The following is a 15,158-nucleotide window of genomic DNA, read 5'->3' as shown; positions in this document are numbered from 1 at the left end:
TGACCTCGCTCTACGGCCCCGCCATGGACACCCAAACACCTGCAGAACCAGGAACCAAGGTTCCCACGGCAACCAGAGCACTTATTTAAATCGACCGTAACCGCTTACGTGCTTTCCCCAAAGAAACTCTACGACTGGCTCTGCTTCCAAAGCAACCTCTGAGTTTAACTTCACATTGACAAGTCGATTTCAATCATTTCATTTTCTTAATTATTATCTTAGGTCACTGAATGTATTTATTTCATTCTTAAGCACCTCAGCCGTTCTCTAACTTGGCAGGAAAGTCAAAGCCTTCAAAGAGGAGACCACCCGAGAAGCAACAAATCCAAACAATGAGAACAAGGAGTGTTCGTTAGACATGTGGCTGGTGAGCGTACCTTACAGCTCTGTCACCTCCCCCGTAATGTAGAGATGAGGAAAACACACCTCAGAGAGGCTGAGTGACTAGCCTGAAGTCACACAGCTCGGCGGTGGTAGAGGTCAGGCCAGAAGCCGCATTTTCTATCTCCTCTTCCAGAACACATTGGCCACACCAGCCAGCCTCGAGGGACTACCTCAGGGGACACCTGCCCCCTGACCTTCCCCCGCCATCTCCCCTTTTCTCGCTGTCTCAGAACTTTAATTCAATGACCAAGTGCCAAAGTGGTGGAATCACAGATCGTTGGAGGAAGACCAGTTAATGGGAATAACAGGAGGTTTCACAAAAACAAACTCTTTTCCTTAAGGCCATAACCTCTATGTGAATCCTATTCATTCTTCTCCAAGATAAGAAAGCTAGAAAGTATAGCCCATAAGCATAAAGTTCTTTTTCCAAGACCTCAATCTCTGCCCTACCTAATCTCCTGGCTGAGCTTGTGATGAGAATAAAATAATGAACGGGAAAATGTTCTGGAAACACCAAAGGTCTCTACAAACACAGCATCTTATCTACTGGGACCCTAGGAAAAGGAAAAGAGCAAAAAAAGCAAAAGAGCAAAGCAACTTGAAAGGAAGGTCTGAGGAGCCTAGGGAAGCAGCAAAGGGTAGTAAGGACAGGGACCCGAGGAGGGGGAGGCAGCAGGGCCCGTGAGCAGCTCTAGGTGCCTCTGTGCGGGTGCTGCTTCCCCAGGGCTTGATTTGGGGTCCCTCAGTACCAGGGAGCAAGGCTCGTCACAGCCAACGAATCGCAAGATGTTGGCTAAAAAACAGAAGGAAGAAACACTCTCTCAAAGCTATACACACAAAAGGCACATCTTGAATTGAAAGGAATTCTATTTCTGGAGACATAAAAAACGTAGAATTGGCTCTAGAAGATGTTAGCCCTCATTTTTTCCCCCCCAGTCTCAAGTGTTTTTCTCTTTTTAAGTTTTTCCTGGCTGAGATTGCTCCCTAATAGAAAACGTTTCTTCCAAATGAATGACCATCCGCTCCCCCTAAAATCTAAGGATGAGAGGAGTTCTGGAAACTCGGCACTCAGAACTCACACCTGCTGCAAATTCACAAATTCTCCCTCTGTGTTATCACAGCAGCACAGGCTTCTCGAGTCGGCCTCACCCAGCTCCCCCGCCTGACTGATGATTTTTTTTTTTTTAAGAGCTGTTAGGAAAAATTTCACCAAGATTCTACACACCCAAGAAAGGGGGTGGGGGCCGGGCTGGGTGGATGCCGATAGACCCCAGTGAGTTTGCAGTATCAGAGGGAAATGAATACAGGGGAATAACCCTGCCTTACATTTGGGGTCCTCCGTGTTCTTACCATCGAGGCAGCTGCTCTGCACACTGGACGCCCCCAAATGCCTCAAATACTAGCAGCAGTCAGCTGGACCAAGCTGAGTGGGAGGTTTGGAACTATCTGGAATTATGGCCATGAGGCATGAATGATGCATGAAAGGAACAATGCCTAATCCAGGAAGGAGAAGAAAGACAGTGCTGTTTTCCACCAGCGGTGCACCCAAGCATGGCCAGCCCACGTGGAGGGGGGCTCTAAGGGAGCTCAGGCCCTCCCCTCCCCCTCCCATCGCACCAGGGCTGTCAGTGCCACAGCATCACACATGGTCACTTGCACACGTGCGTGCGCACGCGCACACACACACCCCCCTCGGGCCGCTCCTCACACGGTGTGGGTTTAGACAGCAAGGGGGTGCAGGGGTGTGGGGTGGGAAGAGCCTAAGGCTTGGAAATAACAGACCTGGATTTGGGTCCAGGCTCTGCTACTTCCTGACTACATGCCCTCCTGTAAAATGGGGATAATGCCCCGGGGTTGCTGTAAAGATGGAAGATAATGAAAATAAAGGGGCTCATCACGTTACAAGGATGTGCTCTGGGGAGAGATTCTCACCAAGTCAGCCCTGGACACTGTATCAAGCCTCCCAAGAACGTCAACCTGCCCAATTCCCACCCCACAGAAAGAATTCTAAGTCGCCCACATCCCCATGTCTCCCAAAACGTGTCCCTAAAACCAGCCCACGACCAAGACAGACCCCCTCCATGCTCAGGTGCTGCTGCGGAGACCCCAGACTCAGGTGTGGATCCCCAGGGGCCATCCCAAGTGCTATGTGGTGGGTGTGTGTGGGGGGCAGTGTGACAGTAACAGTCTACCAAACGGGTGGAACTGCCAGAGGTGTTTTTTTGTTTTTTTTTTTTACAATGAATCAGAAAAACTCTTCAATGCAATGAAATTTTAAAAGATTTATGCCTTTCTTAACATGGAAGTGTAAAGTGAAACAATGATCTCAGAGGGAGAAAAAATCCTTAGACCCATCTTAAGAATTAGGAGTAAATGGTAAATCACGACCCAATTTTATGCTACTTTAGAGTCTACAGCAGCTGCCCTTCCTCCTCAGCAGATAATTATCACCAGATAATTCCCCTTATCTCCTCTTCAGGTCCGATCAGCCACACTTAGGAATTAGCTGAGGGAAGACAAAGCGGTGTCTGTTGACACAATCCTGTGCCTTGGGGATCCAGACCGCTCCTCACATCTAGTGCGCAAGAGACACAGACCGACAGAGAGAGCCCTAATGTTAAATTCCTAGTGACAGAAAAGTCTTCGTAAGAATTAAGAATTCTCTGCACACAAGAATGGTATCACTACCTCACAAGCATCAGGACACGAGCTTTGAATGGTTTTTCCGGAAGCATACTTTTAACTCCATCCCCCGGTTCCAAGTTTCAAGGTGGTGGCTCAGCCAGGGGGCACAGGTGTGGCTTCCCCAATGTCTCAAGCTCCGCCACTCCAGCCTCCGTAATAGCATCCTTTAAACAACCAGCCTAACAACCCAAACAAAGAAAGCAAATCGGCCAGTGTTTTCATAAAATAAGAAACTGCACAGCATGGTGGACGGTGTGAAAAATCATGTGGTCCACTGCATCCTCCCAAATGACCCCCGGGAAAGAGAGTAAAGCACATGGGCGTGAACACACGTGCACATGCTTGCACCCAGACCAACGGTGCTCACTTCACTTTTATATGGGAATTGCCTTCCATGAAAGAAGGTGGAAATGTTCCTAGTAGTTGAGTAGTGTGCTAGCGACAGAAGACACACACTCAAACACACACACATACACACTCTCTCTCTGTCTGTCTGTCTGTCTCTCTCTATTGTTACAGGGACAGAGGCCGGTCCACAAAGGCCAGGTTTGGAGGCAGCTCAGCCACTCACCTGTCATGCGACCACAGGAAAGTCAGGGAACTTCTTGCCTTGTTTATTCATTGGTAAAATGGGGACAGTGGTATTCATCTTGAAGGGATGTTGCAAGAATTAAACTAACATATGGAATGAACAGCCCTAATGCAGTGCCTGACACACAGAAGGTTCTTTACGGCTTCAGGAAAGTGATTATTCAAAATGTCCACAAATCACACAGGAACCCTCTCTGCTCCCAGTTTCATATGACGACACCCAAATTCACAGTCTGGAATCTAAGTCTCTCCATATATGCAAACAGAGCATCGTCTAAACCTTCTGGAAGCATACCCGTGCTAGGTCCCCACAGCCCATGGCGGCTGAGCGCTCAACGCCTCGCCAGGCTCGGAAGTTCTCCTCTTGTTGCAGGACTTCCCCATCGAACCCCTCGTTTCCCTGCCGATTTCCCCTCAGTCTCAGAGCATATGCAGTCTCTCCCTTTGGCTTTTTCACTTCCGTCCTAAAACATGCCGAGTTTTCTAATTCTTCACCTGCTCAACTCCCTTTTTCCACCAAAACCTTTGCAACACATTTGATTCCTAGTAAAGGGGTTTCCTCACGACCCACGCCCTGAATCTCACACAAGTTACAAGGCCTATACCCGCCGCTGACCTGAAATTGTCTCCTTCTGCATAAGCAAATCTTCCTGCTGCCTAAAAGCCCTGGCCTTTCTGGACCCCTCAGCCTTCTAGGCTTCTCCCCCCAGGGTCTCTAAGAAGGAGCTCCCTCCTCTGAAGTCTTGGCTTTGCTCTCTCTCCTCTCCCGGCTTCTCTTCCTCCGTTCCCTCCACCGCCCCTAACAACTCAGCTCTGCTCCGACTCTGTGAAGTCCTCACGGGCTCCTACCTGCTCCTCCCAGACACTCGACTGTCACCAGCGGCTAAACTTCACTCCTCACTCAAGCAGCTTGCCGGCCTCCAGACCTGCACTTTCCACACCCGGAAAGGATCCCTCAGTAACTCCAGGCTGTTTCCCAAGAGCCTTCACTTCCACAGGTCTCAGGTTCTAAGGATCAAATAATGAAAACCTGACAACACCTGTGAATTGAGAGGAGTTACTCAGGCTCCTGGACTCATCAGAAACACCTGGGAAATTCCGTGTTAAATGCCCCGTTCCAGCCAGAGACACAGGTAGTATGACAGCCCTGCGCCCTCTGACAGGTTACACAACTCAATGTGACAGACAGCAATTCAATTTCGACCTCATGCTCTGCGTAGAGCAAGTGGGGAATCTCTTCTAAGGTTCTGTTTGTTTTGTTGGGGAGGGGGGGTTGTTTGTTTGTTTTTGCTTAACAGGAATTATCCCTTCCCTGATTCAGTTCTCATCCCAGCCCATGTGCAATGATCCAGGGACCACTACCACCTCATAGGCCTGAAGGCTCATCTACGGCCTTCTGGAATAACGTTTCCTGCAGCACAAGTTCCAGTCTGTCCCTCTGCTTTGCCAAAGACAGATCCGCCTACTGGCTATTCTTTGCTGTAAAGACAACTGTGCTCTAAGACAAACAGTTTATTCTTAGGGGAAAACAATTAATTTCAACCATCACATGCGTTCTCCAACAGCCATTGATTCACACGGCAGATTCCTCCTCTGGCGGACATCAGCTCATCCTCTGATATCTGGCTTCCACAAAGACACAAAGACTTGCCAGATGACAACTGAATGAACGTGATGTATGTAACAAAATCTGTACTCTGTCAACGTGATGTATGTAACAAAATCTGTACTCTGTTGCTTCGCTTACTCTTTTTTTTTTTTTTTTTAAGACAGTGAAACCTTTATAAGGAAAAAGATTAATTCTTCCCCTGGTCTTTAAGGACCATTCTCTCCTGACAACCACTTAGCTGAATCCCCCAAATCTAACTTGAAAAAACAACAATCGCACACTTTCAAGCAAGTTGTTCCTGGGGACTTTAGAAATCTACAACACCTACAACCGAAGAGGTCAGTTTTATGGGGACATTTGGATAAAACTCGCCTGTTCTAGAACACTGGCTGGAGCAAACCTCTCAGCTAATCCTACATGTAAGTTTTTAGCAGTATACATTTTGGAATCTTCTCTGTGCCCCAGAACACACAATATGGATCTAATTAGGTCCAGCTGCCTTATGTTAGTAATAAAATTGAAAGAAAAAGAGAGAGAGAAGTGGGGGTCGGTGGCTTTGTTCGTCCCCTCCTGTGCCCGGCGATCGCCAGGCGGGCGCATCCTCAACGCTGACTCCAGGCAACACACGCTCCTTAAATACCCCAGCGAGCCTGGTACCCTGCTCAGCGCTCAAACTTTTCAGCTGCTGAGTTTTCACCCGCTGGAAGAGATTTACTGAGCGGCTGGAGCCCAGCGCTCTGACCCCACCCCCGCGGCCCCGGTCCCGGCGCGCCCCGCCCGCCCCTCGGCTCCCGGGACTTACACGAGCGCGGACGGACAGGGCATCTGGTTCCAGGCACAGTTGTACTGAGCCTGAATAAAACTCTCACTTCCTTCCAGCACCGAGCAGCTCACGTTCTTGTTCACGATGTAGGCGCACCAGTTCCTGGGGTGGAGAGAGAGGGAGAAGGGCATGGTATAAACCGGGAGAACAATGAGGCTGGGGGAGAAGGGACGAGCCGACCCGGCGGCTGACCGCGCGAGGGTCGGGGAGCCCGTCGTCCCTGCGGAGGCGGGAGCTCGACCAGCAGACGTTCGGACGGTGCGCGGGTGCGCCTTTGGAGAGAGTGCACCGTTATCCCACAAAAGACAGACGGGAAGAGCCCCCACGGTCCCAGGGGCCGCAGTAATTCCCGGGGGAAGTTTCCTGATCGCCCTGCTCTGCGGGACACTCCCTGCGCCCCACGGCCCCGGAGGCAGCACTGCTGGAGGCGAGGGCGAGGTCGCCCGGGACGCCCCGCGCCGGCCACGGAGCGCGCGGCCACCGCGGAAGAGGCGCCGCCCCGGCAGCCCGAGGGGAACCCCGGCTGCGGCTCCTCGCCTCGGCAGGGCAGCTTCGGGGTCGGCGGCCGGTCGGGGAAGGGCAGGCGGGGGCCCACGGCTCTGGGCCGTCCTGGGGCAAGGAGAGGCCGCGCACTTACTTGTTCCTGGCGCTGGGCCGCGCGGGGTGCCTGGGCTGAGGGCCGGCGTGGCACAGCCCTGCGCCGCCCAGGGCCAGCAGCGCCAGCGCCCAGAGCCAGGGCGCGCGGGGCCGGGGCCGTGTCCGCTGCCACATTCTGTGCGCGGCGGGCGCGACCCGCCGGCCGGATCCGGAGCGCGGGTCGGGCGAGCGCCGGGAGGCTGCGGGCTGCCCGGGCGCGGCCGAAGGCAGGAGGCTCGGGCGCTGCGCGGCGCCCCCACCCGCGCTCCGCGGCCGCCCCCTGCGGCTTCTCGCTCCCACTTCTCCTTTTCCGCCCCGTGCGCCCGCGCTTCTCCCCCTCAGTGACGCACAGGTCCCCCCGGGTGCCGCCCTCTTTATTTCACTTCCCTCTCCGGAACGTGACTCTCGCTCAACCACGTCTGTCTCCAGTCCTCTTGCTTCTCGGCAGGGGGTTGCGGGGGGTGAAAGGGCTGTAGGGTTTGGGAGAAGGGTCTCTGTTACAAAATTTCCAATTACTCATTCCTTTGGTCTCATCCCAGGAGCGGGGCAACTCCGCCTCCCACCTTCCAGCAGGCGCGCCCGGCCCCTCGGGAAGGGCCGCCGTCAGCGAGTCTGGCAGTCCACACGTCGGGCCTGGGTGCCGGCTTCCCAGGGCGAAGGAGGAGCATCTTTATCAGTCCTTTATCAGACTCGGATTTCCTCCTCTGGCAAGACGCGGCCATTCCTCCACATTTGAACTTGAGAGTTTAGGGGAAATGAACGCGGGTCCCCTTCTCTTTCTTTCCCTTACGCATCCATTAAATAGTTTCTAAGTCAACGTGCGGGGCAGCAGGGGATACTGGAAGCGACAGCCCCACAACTTCCCAGCAGATTCTGAAGCACAGCATCAGGCTCTAGTATACAGATCATCTCGCAGCCTCTGCTTCTGATGTCCTATTCTGAACTTTCTTTTTCTATCAATATTAAAGACATTTACTCCACAACAATCGCCTTTGCTTCTAAACAGTTCAGACACGGCTAGACATTTGTCTTTTCACTTGCTTGCATATTTTCTGCCTTTTTTTTTTTTTGGCAGTTTTCAATCCTGTTATTTAATATGATTATATAATGAGCCATAATTATAATTTACCATAGATCTTAAATTTTCCTTTAAAAATATTACTTAATGGCTGTATAATATTCCATTTTATTTCTGCCTATTTTTGAGTTACACTAATCTCTACCAATTTCTTTTGGGGATGAAGCAACTCTGCAGAAGAATGTTACATAAAATCCCCACCGGAGTGTTGTGTTCTTGGGGTGAGGAGAGAACTATATATCGATATTTGAGTTAACTTGCTGAATCTAATGAACCGGAGTGGGGTTATTTGTAGACTGCATAGATTAACTGCAATATCTGTGAGTTGACAGGACACTGCTGGCTGTGAATTGTGATGTGGACCATAACACTTTGCTATGTTCCCTACTGTAACTAAATGAAACTAGTGGTCCATTTTACTTGATATGCTTTGATGATGTTGTAGGGCCTTTTGATTTGCAAATAGAAGAAAATTCCCTAAGTAGAAACTTCACAAGAGCCAAGCAGAAAAATATACCATGTAAGAACATAGTCTGTCCATGAACTCTCTAAATGGAAGATCATGCAAATAATGGACTGATGTCATCCCAGCCTTCGAAAGAGCCACCCTGAGAGGGAAGTAACAGAAAGGGATAAAAAGCTGTCTTGCATAAGCCGATCTCTATCTTTCTGTGTGGCTTCCCTATCCTTCCCATCCTAAGACCATTTTTGTCCATGAAGTGTCATAGGGAAGAAGCAGAGCACAGAAATGAAGGAGAGGGACAGAAGGGAAAAAATGGAGGAAACACACAAGTTGTGTATGTCTACAGCTGACAGCTAACAAACCACAACTTCTCTTAAATACTGGTAATTCTCAAACTTGAGAGTGAGTCAGACTGATCAAATCACATCTAGTTTTTTCATTGACTCAAAGTTATACCGGGAAGCTGTCTTCCAGTCCAAGAGTTGGAGGACCAACTTTTTATTGAGATGACCACGACACCAAATTTAATCAGCTATAAATGGCATTTATCAGTAAATAAATGTTATTGTGGGCATCTGTTACATGCAAGGCACCTTGCAAAAATAGTAAGTCATGGGTGAGTGAACACAGACGGGGGCTCTGTGTTTACAGAGCTCCCAGGCCTTCCTGTGCAACGAACCGTGTGATGTTTCTGATGTGCAGTCAGATAAGTTAGACAATATTTGTCCCATGCGTCTCTCTAGACACATCCCCACGGGTACCCACTGTGGGGCTGCTCTGGGAGGATGGAAGACTTGAGGCCAAGATCTCAAAAGACCCTTTTCTTTTTCTCTTCTCTAGCCAGAGGAAGGGACCCTTCAGACTCAGGAAACAGAGAGCCTTCCAGAAGAAGTAAAGCAGGAGAGGCTTCCTGAGGAGAGAGTGGAAGCACCTCAAGAAACAGTCTAACTGGGCAGATCATCTGGTCCCAGTCATAAGCAATAAAGAGGAAATGATTGGCAGAATGCTGCAAGTGTGAATTCTTTATAAGCTGCCAACTTCCTCAAATAAGCCCTTGAAAGCTGTCAGTTTCCTGTAACAATCCAAAGTAATTTCTTTCTCTTTTGAAACAAACATGCCCCATAGTGATTTATATTCTTGATTGTGTCACCAACTTACTGAACCGAACTTGGGTCTGCTCACCCAATGAGCAGCAAAGCCAATCTACTGATACCAGGTTGTGGTGAAGGAAAGTACAGCATTTATTGCAGGGCACCAAGCAAGGAAAACAGGCAGCTCATGCTCAAAAGACCGGAACTCCCCTTTGGCTTTCAGGGAAGGGTTTTTAAAGGCAACATCTGGGGTGAGGGTCGCGGGATGTGTGATCAGCTCGTGGACTTTCTTTTGATTGGTTGGTGGGGAGGTAACAGAGTGATGTGGCAGGAACCTTAAGCAACAGTCCTCTGGTTCCACGTGCTTATGGTCAGCATCCTCCACCTGGGTTGGGGGGGGTGTCTTAGTTCCTGCAGAACAACTCAAAAATATGTGTCAAATTGTTGTGTACATCCCTTGAGGAGGAACTAGGACTCTGTATTATTGCTCAACTATTGTTTAAGCTACCATTACCTTTCTTGCTTGACTGCTTTTCCTTTGTTTCTGAATTCCCTCACTTCTCTCATTAGTAACTGCTTGAGTCTGCTCTTTGGAACGCAGGCAAGGCCTGAGAGACTAAAGCCTTTTTCTCTACAAAGAAGAAACAGGGAACACAGAGGGGCTTTTGTACCCAGGGAGGAACCACAGGGTCCTGCTAGGTTTCAATCTCCACTTTTCTTGATATGCCTCAGTCCTGAGGGAAACAGGGGCTGGACAAGAAAGGGAATAAGGTTTTGTTTATTTATTTATTTTTGGCTGCACGTGGGCTTTCTCTAGTTGTAGCGAGCGGGGGCTACTCTTCATTGCGATGTGCAGGTTTCTCATTGCAGTGGCTTCTCTTGTTGCGGAGCACGGGCTCTAGGCGCGTGGGCTTCAGTAGTTGTGGCACACGGGCTCAGTAGTTGTGGTTCGCAGGCTCTAGAGCACAGGCTCAGTAGTTGTGGTGCATGCGCTTAGTTGCTCCGTGGCATGTGGGACCCTCCCGGACCAGAGCTCGAACCTGTGTCCCCTGCATTGACAGGTGGATTCCTAACCACTGCACCACCAGGGAAGTCCCAAGAAAGGGAATAAGGCTTTGGATAGAGAGGATAATCATAAACTCAGTAGGAGAACTCGGATTTAGGGGGACTCAGTCCCATTAACTAAAGCAAAAATGCAAAATAGAACTATTTCATAAAATCCATTCCTTCACTATGGGTCATGATAAAAGAGCTCATCAGGCTCTGTACTTGGGGGGTACTTCTTGTGAAGCAGTGAGCCTGCTTGACCCCTACCACACCCAGACTCCCTTCAGTTGCCTGGAGGAGGAGAGTGGGCGATCATTACAGAGGTGGCAGGGGGGTTCATTGCCTCCACCCCACCACCAGTCATCTGGGCACAAGACATTTGATCAAGATGAACTGATCTGTATCTAGGATGTGGTCAAGAGTCATACGACTTAGCCTGGGTGTCCCAACCTACTCATTCCTCATCTTTTGTTTTCTAGAACTCAAAAAAATGTCTCCCCTGATTTCTAGCTGTAATTTTAGGTGTCTTAACTTCTTTGTGCTGTTTACTAATGATGAAAAACGAAAGTCCTTGAAGATTAGACATCTTGCATAAATTTTGATTGCAAAGCATTTCTAACATAATACACCCTAAGAAAATGTCTTACACATTCTTAAGTTAGTGATAAGATGCCCTTCATCTTTGTTTGTTTTTGTTTTTTTAAGTGCGGTTGGGTAGGGAAGGAGAGACAGAAATGTCTCCAAGGAAAATGAACTGGCTGCACCACGTAGCTTGGTCTCTGCTTTGGAATGCCAAGATTTGGTTGATACAATTTTCTGTAGCTCCATTCGCCATAGGCACAGCATTTGACAAGGCACCTTTGGAAGGAAGTCAGTGAGTCCCCAGACTTCAAAATTTACAAACAAGAGCTACTTTCCCATCTTGTCAAAGGCTTTGCTCAAATAGACCCAAACTGAACAAAGAACAGTTGCTCTCTTCATTTTTTCCTAACTATATATTGCAAATATCCCATCAGCTATACAGAGCTAAAGATTCAAAATCTCTTTATCCTCTGAACCCAAGACTGATCTTATTTATCAATTGATTGATTTGATAGCATTGTGAAGGATTATGGCCATTACGTTAATCATCTTTCTTGAGAGATGCCAGGAGCATACCTCCCTTTATTGGTCAGGGGTGTGTGCCTTAATACAGGCTAAACTATTACCTGAGAACTTCAAAATTGCAAAAAGTTGAAATTATGCCTGAAATCACACATGAAAAAAAATGTTTAGGAGCTCATGCAATGGACTTAGCATACTGTTCAAAACTGGGTACCCTCACCTCCTGAGCAGAACGACGGGGACAAATCAAAAGCCTCCCAATCCTCCATTTCCTCCTCTGGAAAGGGGATGCCTCATGTAGCTGTTGGGAGGGTGCCTTGTGTTACCACATGTACACTGCTTAGCACAGTGCCTGGCACAGGGTAAGTGGAGGATAAATTTTCACAACTGTTATTGTTACCACTTTGGTATTGCAACAAATTTGCAGTCAGGTCCAGGAGCTTTGTCATCTTTTTGTTGTGTCCACTGATGTGGGAAGCTGACCATCTACTGCAGTTCTTCTTTCCAAATAAGAAATATATATCAAGAGGGCACGTGCACAAGTGTGATCGTCGGGAACAGAACACTGGGTTCTTGACTTCTACCTCAGTTTTCTTTCTACTGCTCTCCAAGAGAAAACGTATAGCCCAGCTGATTGTTTAGGAGATTTCATCCTCTACTTTGCAAAGGAATTTATTTTAGGACAATTCAATGAAATCTTTGGGAGGATTAATAACTCTACAAAAATAAACTCAGATCATTAGGCAATTCGATAATAAGTTTCTTCTTCTTCCTCAAAAAGATGAAATTAGTAACTAATTCCATATCCTTTAATTTTTTTCAGATGTTGCTTAGATCTAAAAATGCTTCCTATAGCTAACTGTGGGCCATATACTGCATTTGAGAATTCAGTGCTGTCACACTGATGGTGTGGTTTTGAACACATTTTTTTCTTCATAAGAAATATGACAAAAATAGGCTCTTAGAGTTTTGTTTGTTTCCAAGAGAATTGTAATAGCTTAGGCAATAATGCTTTCATATATATGAGTCACATCAAACTATGTTGTATAGTTCATCATTTATTTATGGAATAAGAGTCAATTGTTCTGGAAACAACAGAGTATTTTAAATAGGCAGAATGTGTTTGATGATTGTAAAATAAATTGTTAAATTTTAGGACAATCTTGGTCCATACTCATTAGAATAGTATTCATGAGCAAATGAACTCTTTCTAGTATTTCAGGTTGTGCAGTTCTAAACCATGTTTCAAGTATTTAAGTATAGTCAGCTCTCATTATTTGGTGTCATTTGTTCTATTAAGTTGCTGCAAACACTGAATTCGTGAATACTGAACAATTGCTCGCAGAGGAAATACAGGAGTAAGAAGCCTCTGATCAAAAATCTTTTTGTCAACCAATCAATACATAACCTTCTTTTCTGTGTGTTTCTATTTAAAGACACCTTGTTTGATATTTATTATTGATTCATTGACAGTGAACTCACAGCCAACCCCACTGTAACTTGTGCCTGAACAAAGCTTACCTCAAACACATGTTTTCTCCATAAGGCACATCACAACCTTCTTGAGCTAAGGAACACAAGACAGGGCTTCATCACTGCGCTTGGGGGCCATTTTAAACAACGAAATCACCAACAAAAAGCACAAAAATGCAAAAAGCATAGAATTCAATTTTCCATGAAAAGGACACTTCTTTACAGTATGAGACCTGAAACAAGAAGGCAGAGCACTGCCTTGCTGGACCTCAGCTGGAAATGTGCACAGTTGGGCAAGTCAACTTTTTTGCCACTCTGCTCAGTTTCACCAATGGCCACGAAAGTGCTGCAAGTATTGCTTTTGTAGTTAAAAATAAATTCCATGAAGAGGCAACTTCACAAAATATAGAATCTGTGAATAATAAAGATAGACTGTATTTCAACTTAAGTCTGGGAACAGTAAGAAAATATTACATCTGGGGGGAAAAGGCAAAGTTCTTGGAATTTTGTGGCCATCAAAAGATTTGTTTCATCAGTAAACATATTGAGGAAGTTCTGCGTATGGAACACTGCCAGGCAATATGTGAGCCAGAGAAAAAAAGATTTAGTTCTTTATCATCTTAATTGGCTGGAAAGCAAAACACACATGTATGAAATGACCTAATACGTACAAAGTTACATTCAGTAAATAAAATACTGCATAGTAAAAGCAGTGTACCTAGGTTATGATAAAGAAGCAGAGCTTGAGGCAATCAGAAAAGTTCAGTATTAATTAGGAAAGACCATAGAGAAGTGTGGGTTTGAGTTGAGTGTTTCATTTTTTGTTTTGTTTTGCTTTGCTTTAAATCAGCTGTAATATCAAAACCGAATGTGATTTGCAAGAGAGGAAGGAGCAATTAATGTGACCTTGTACACTGTATGTGTTTAATAAGTAGAGACAGGGGCCAGCTTGTAGATTAGCTAAGCCAAAGTGTGTGGCCTTAGAAGTAGCCAGGAGGTTGCAGCAACATGAATGGACCTAGAAAGTATCAAACTAAGTGAAGTCAGTCAGAGAGAGAAAGACAAATATGATATCACTTATATGTGGAATGTAAAAAAAAAAAAAAAAAAGATACAAATGAATTTACTTACAAAACAGAAACAGACTCACAGAGATAGAAAACAAACTTATGGTTACCAAAGGGGAAAGGGAGGAGAGGGATAAACTGGGAATTTGGGATTAACAGATACACACTACTATACATAAAACAGATGAACGAGGACCTACTGTAGAGCACAGGGAACTATATTCAATATCTTATAATAACCTATAATGGAGAAGAATCTGAAAAAGAATATATATATTTTATTTATATATATGTATAACTAAATCACTTTGCTGTACACTTGAAACATTGTAAATCAACTATATTTCAATTTAAACAATTTAATTAAGTTAAAAAAAAAAAAAGTAGCCAGGAGATAGGTGAGTTGGGGAGGCCAGTTGGGATTGAGGGGTAATGAACATGAGGAAAGGGTGAGGATGTGTCACTGTCAAAAAGTACAACATAGGCTGGTGGAAAAAACAAACAAACCTCTAGTTCTTTTTTCCCCTCATCTAAAGAGAGGTAGGGTGACCAGATGTCCTGATTTGCCCGAGCCAGTCCCAGGTTACTCCTGTCGTGGATCAGTTGACACTGTTAATTATCCTTAGTGTCTCCTTTCATCTTCAAAAGTGCCTGGATTTGGACAATAAATTATATGGTCACTCTAAGGACCTAAAATGAACTGAAAATCACAACTCTGTTTAACACCAACATAGTGTTTATAAAAGCTGAATAAAACATTAGTAACGATCAATGCAAATAACAAAATCAGAAAATAGGAATGAACTGGACTACTGCAAGTCATAACTTTACTCAGGGCAAGTGCTTCTGTTCTGTTACTGCCTCGTGCATTTTATTTATTTATTTATTATAAATTTATTTATTTATTTATTTATTGGCTTTGTTGGGTCTTCGTTGCTGTGCATGGGCTTTCTCTAGTTGCGGTGAGCAGGGGTTATTCTTCGTGGCGGTGTGCGGGCTTCTCCTTGCGGTGGCTTCTCTTTGTTGCGGGGCACAGGCTCTAGGCACGCGGGCTTCAGTAGTTGTGGTTCGCGGGCTCTAAAGCGCAGGCTCAGTAGTTGTGGCGCA

General features: G+C 46.5%; 1 protein-coding gene across 1 annotated transcript in view; it reads right to left on the bottom strand.

The window, feature by feature from the left end:
- The window catches only part of EMILIN2 (elastin microfibril interfacer 2), a 53,014-nt gene extending 45,838 nt beyond the window's left edge, over positions 1 to 7,176 (bottom strand). The window contains exons 1-2 of the mRNA XM_082418617.1: positions 6,730 to 7,176; positions 6,072 to 6,194 (exon numbers count right to left, since the gene is read on the bottom strand). Of these exons, the coding sequence (XP_082274743.1) occupies positions 6,072 to 6,194; positions 6,730 to 6,863 (257 nt within the window). The 5' untranslated portion in view covers positions 6,864 to 7,176. The remainder of the gene's footprint in view (positions 1 to 6,071; positions 6,195 to 6,729) is intronic.
- Positions 7,177 to 15,158: the final 7,982 nt, after the last annotated feature.

The sequence above is a fragment of the Balaenoptera physalus genome (assembly GCF_965194825.1).
Source record: "Balaenoptera physalus genome assembly, chromosome: 12".
Taxonomy (NCBI): Eukaryota; Metazoa; Chordata; class Mammalia; order Artiodactyla; family Balaenopteridae; genus Balaenoptera; species Balaenoptera physalus.
This window is presented reverse-complemented; position numbering and strand designations above follow the sequence as displayed.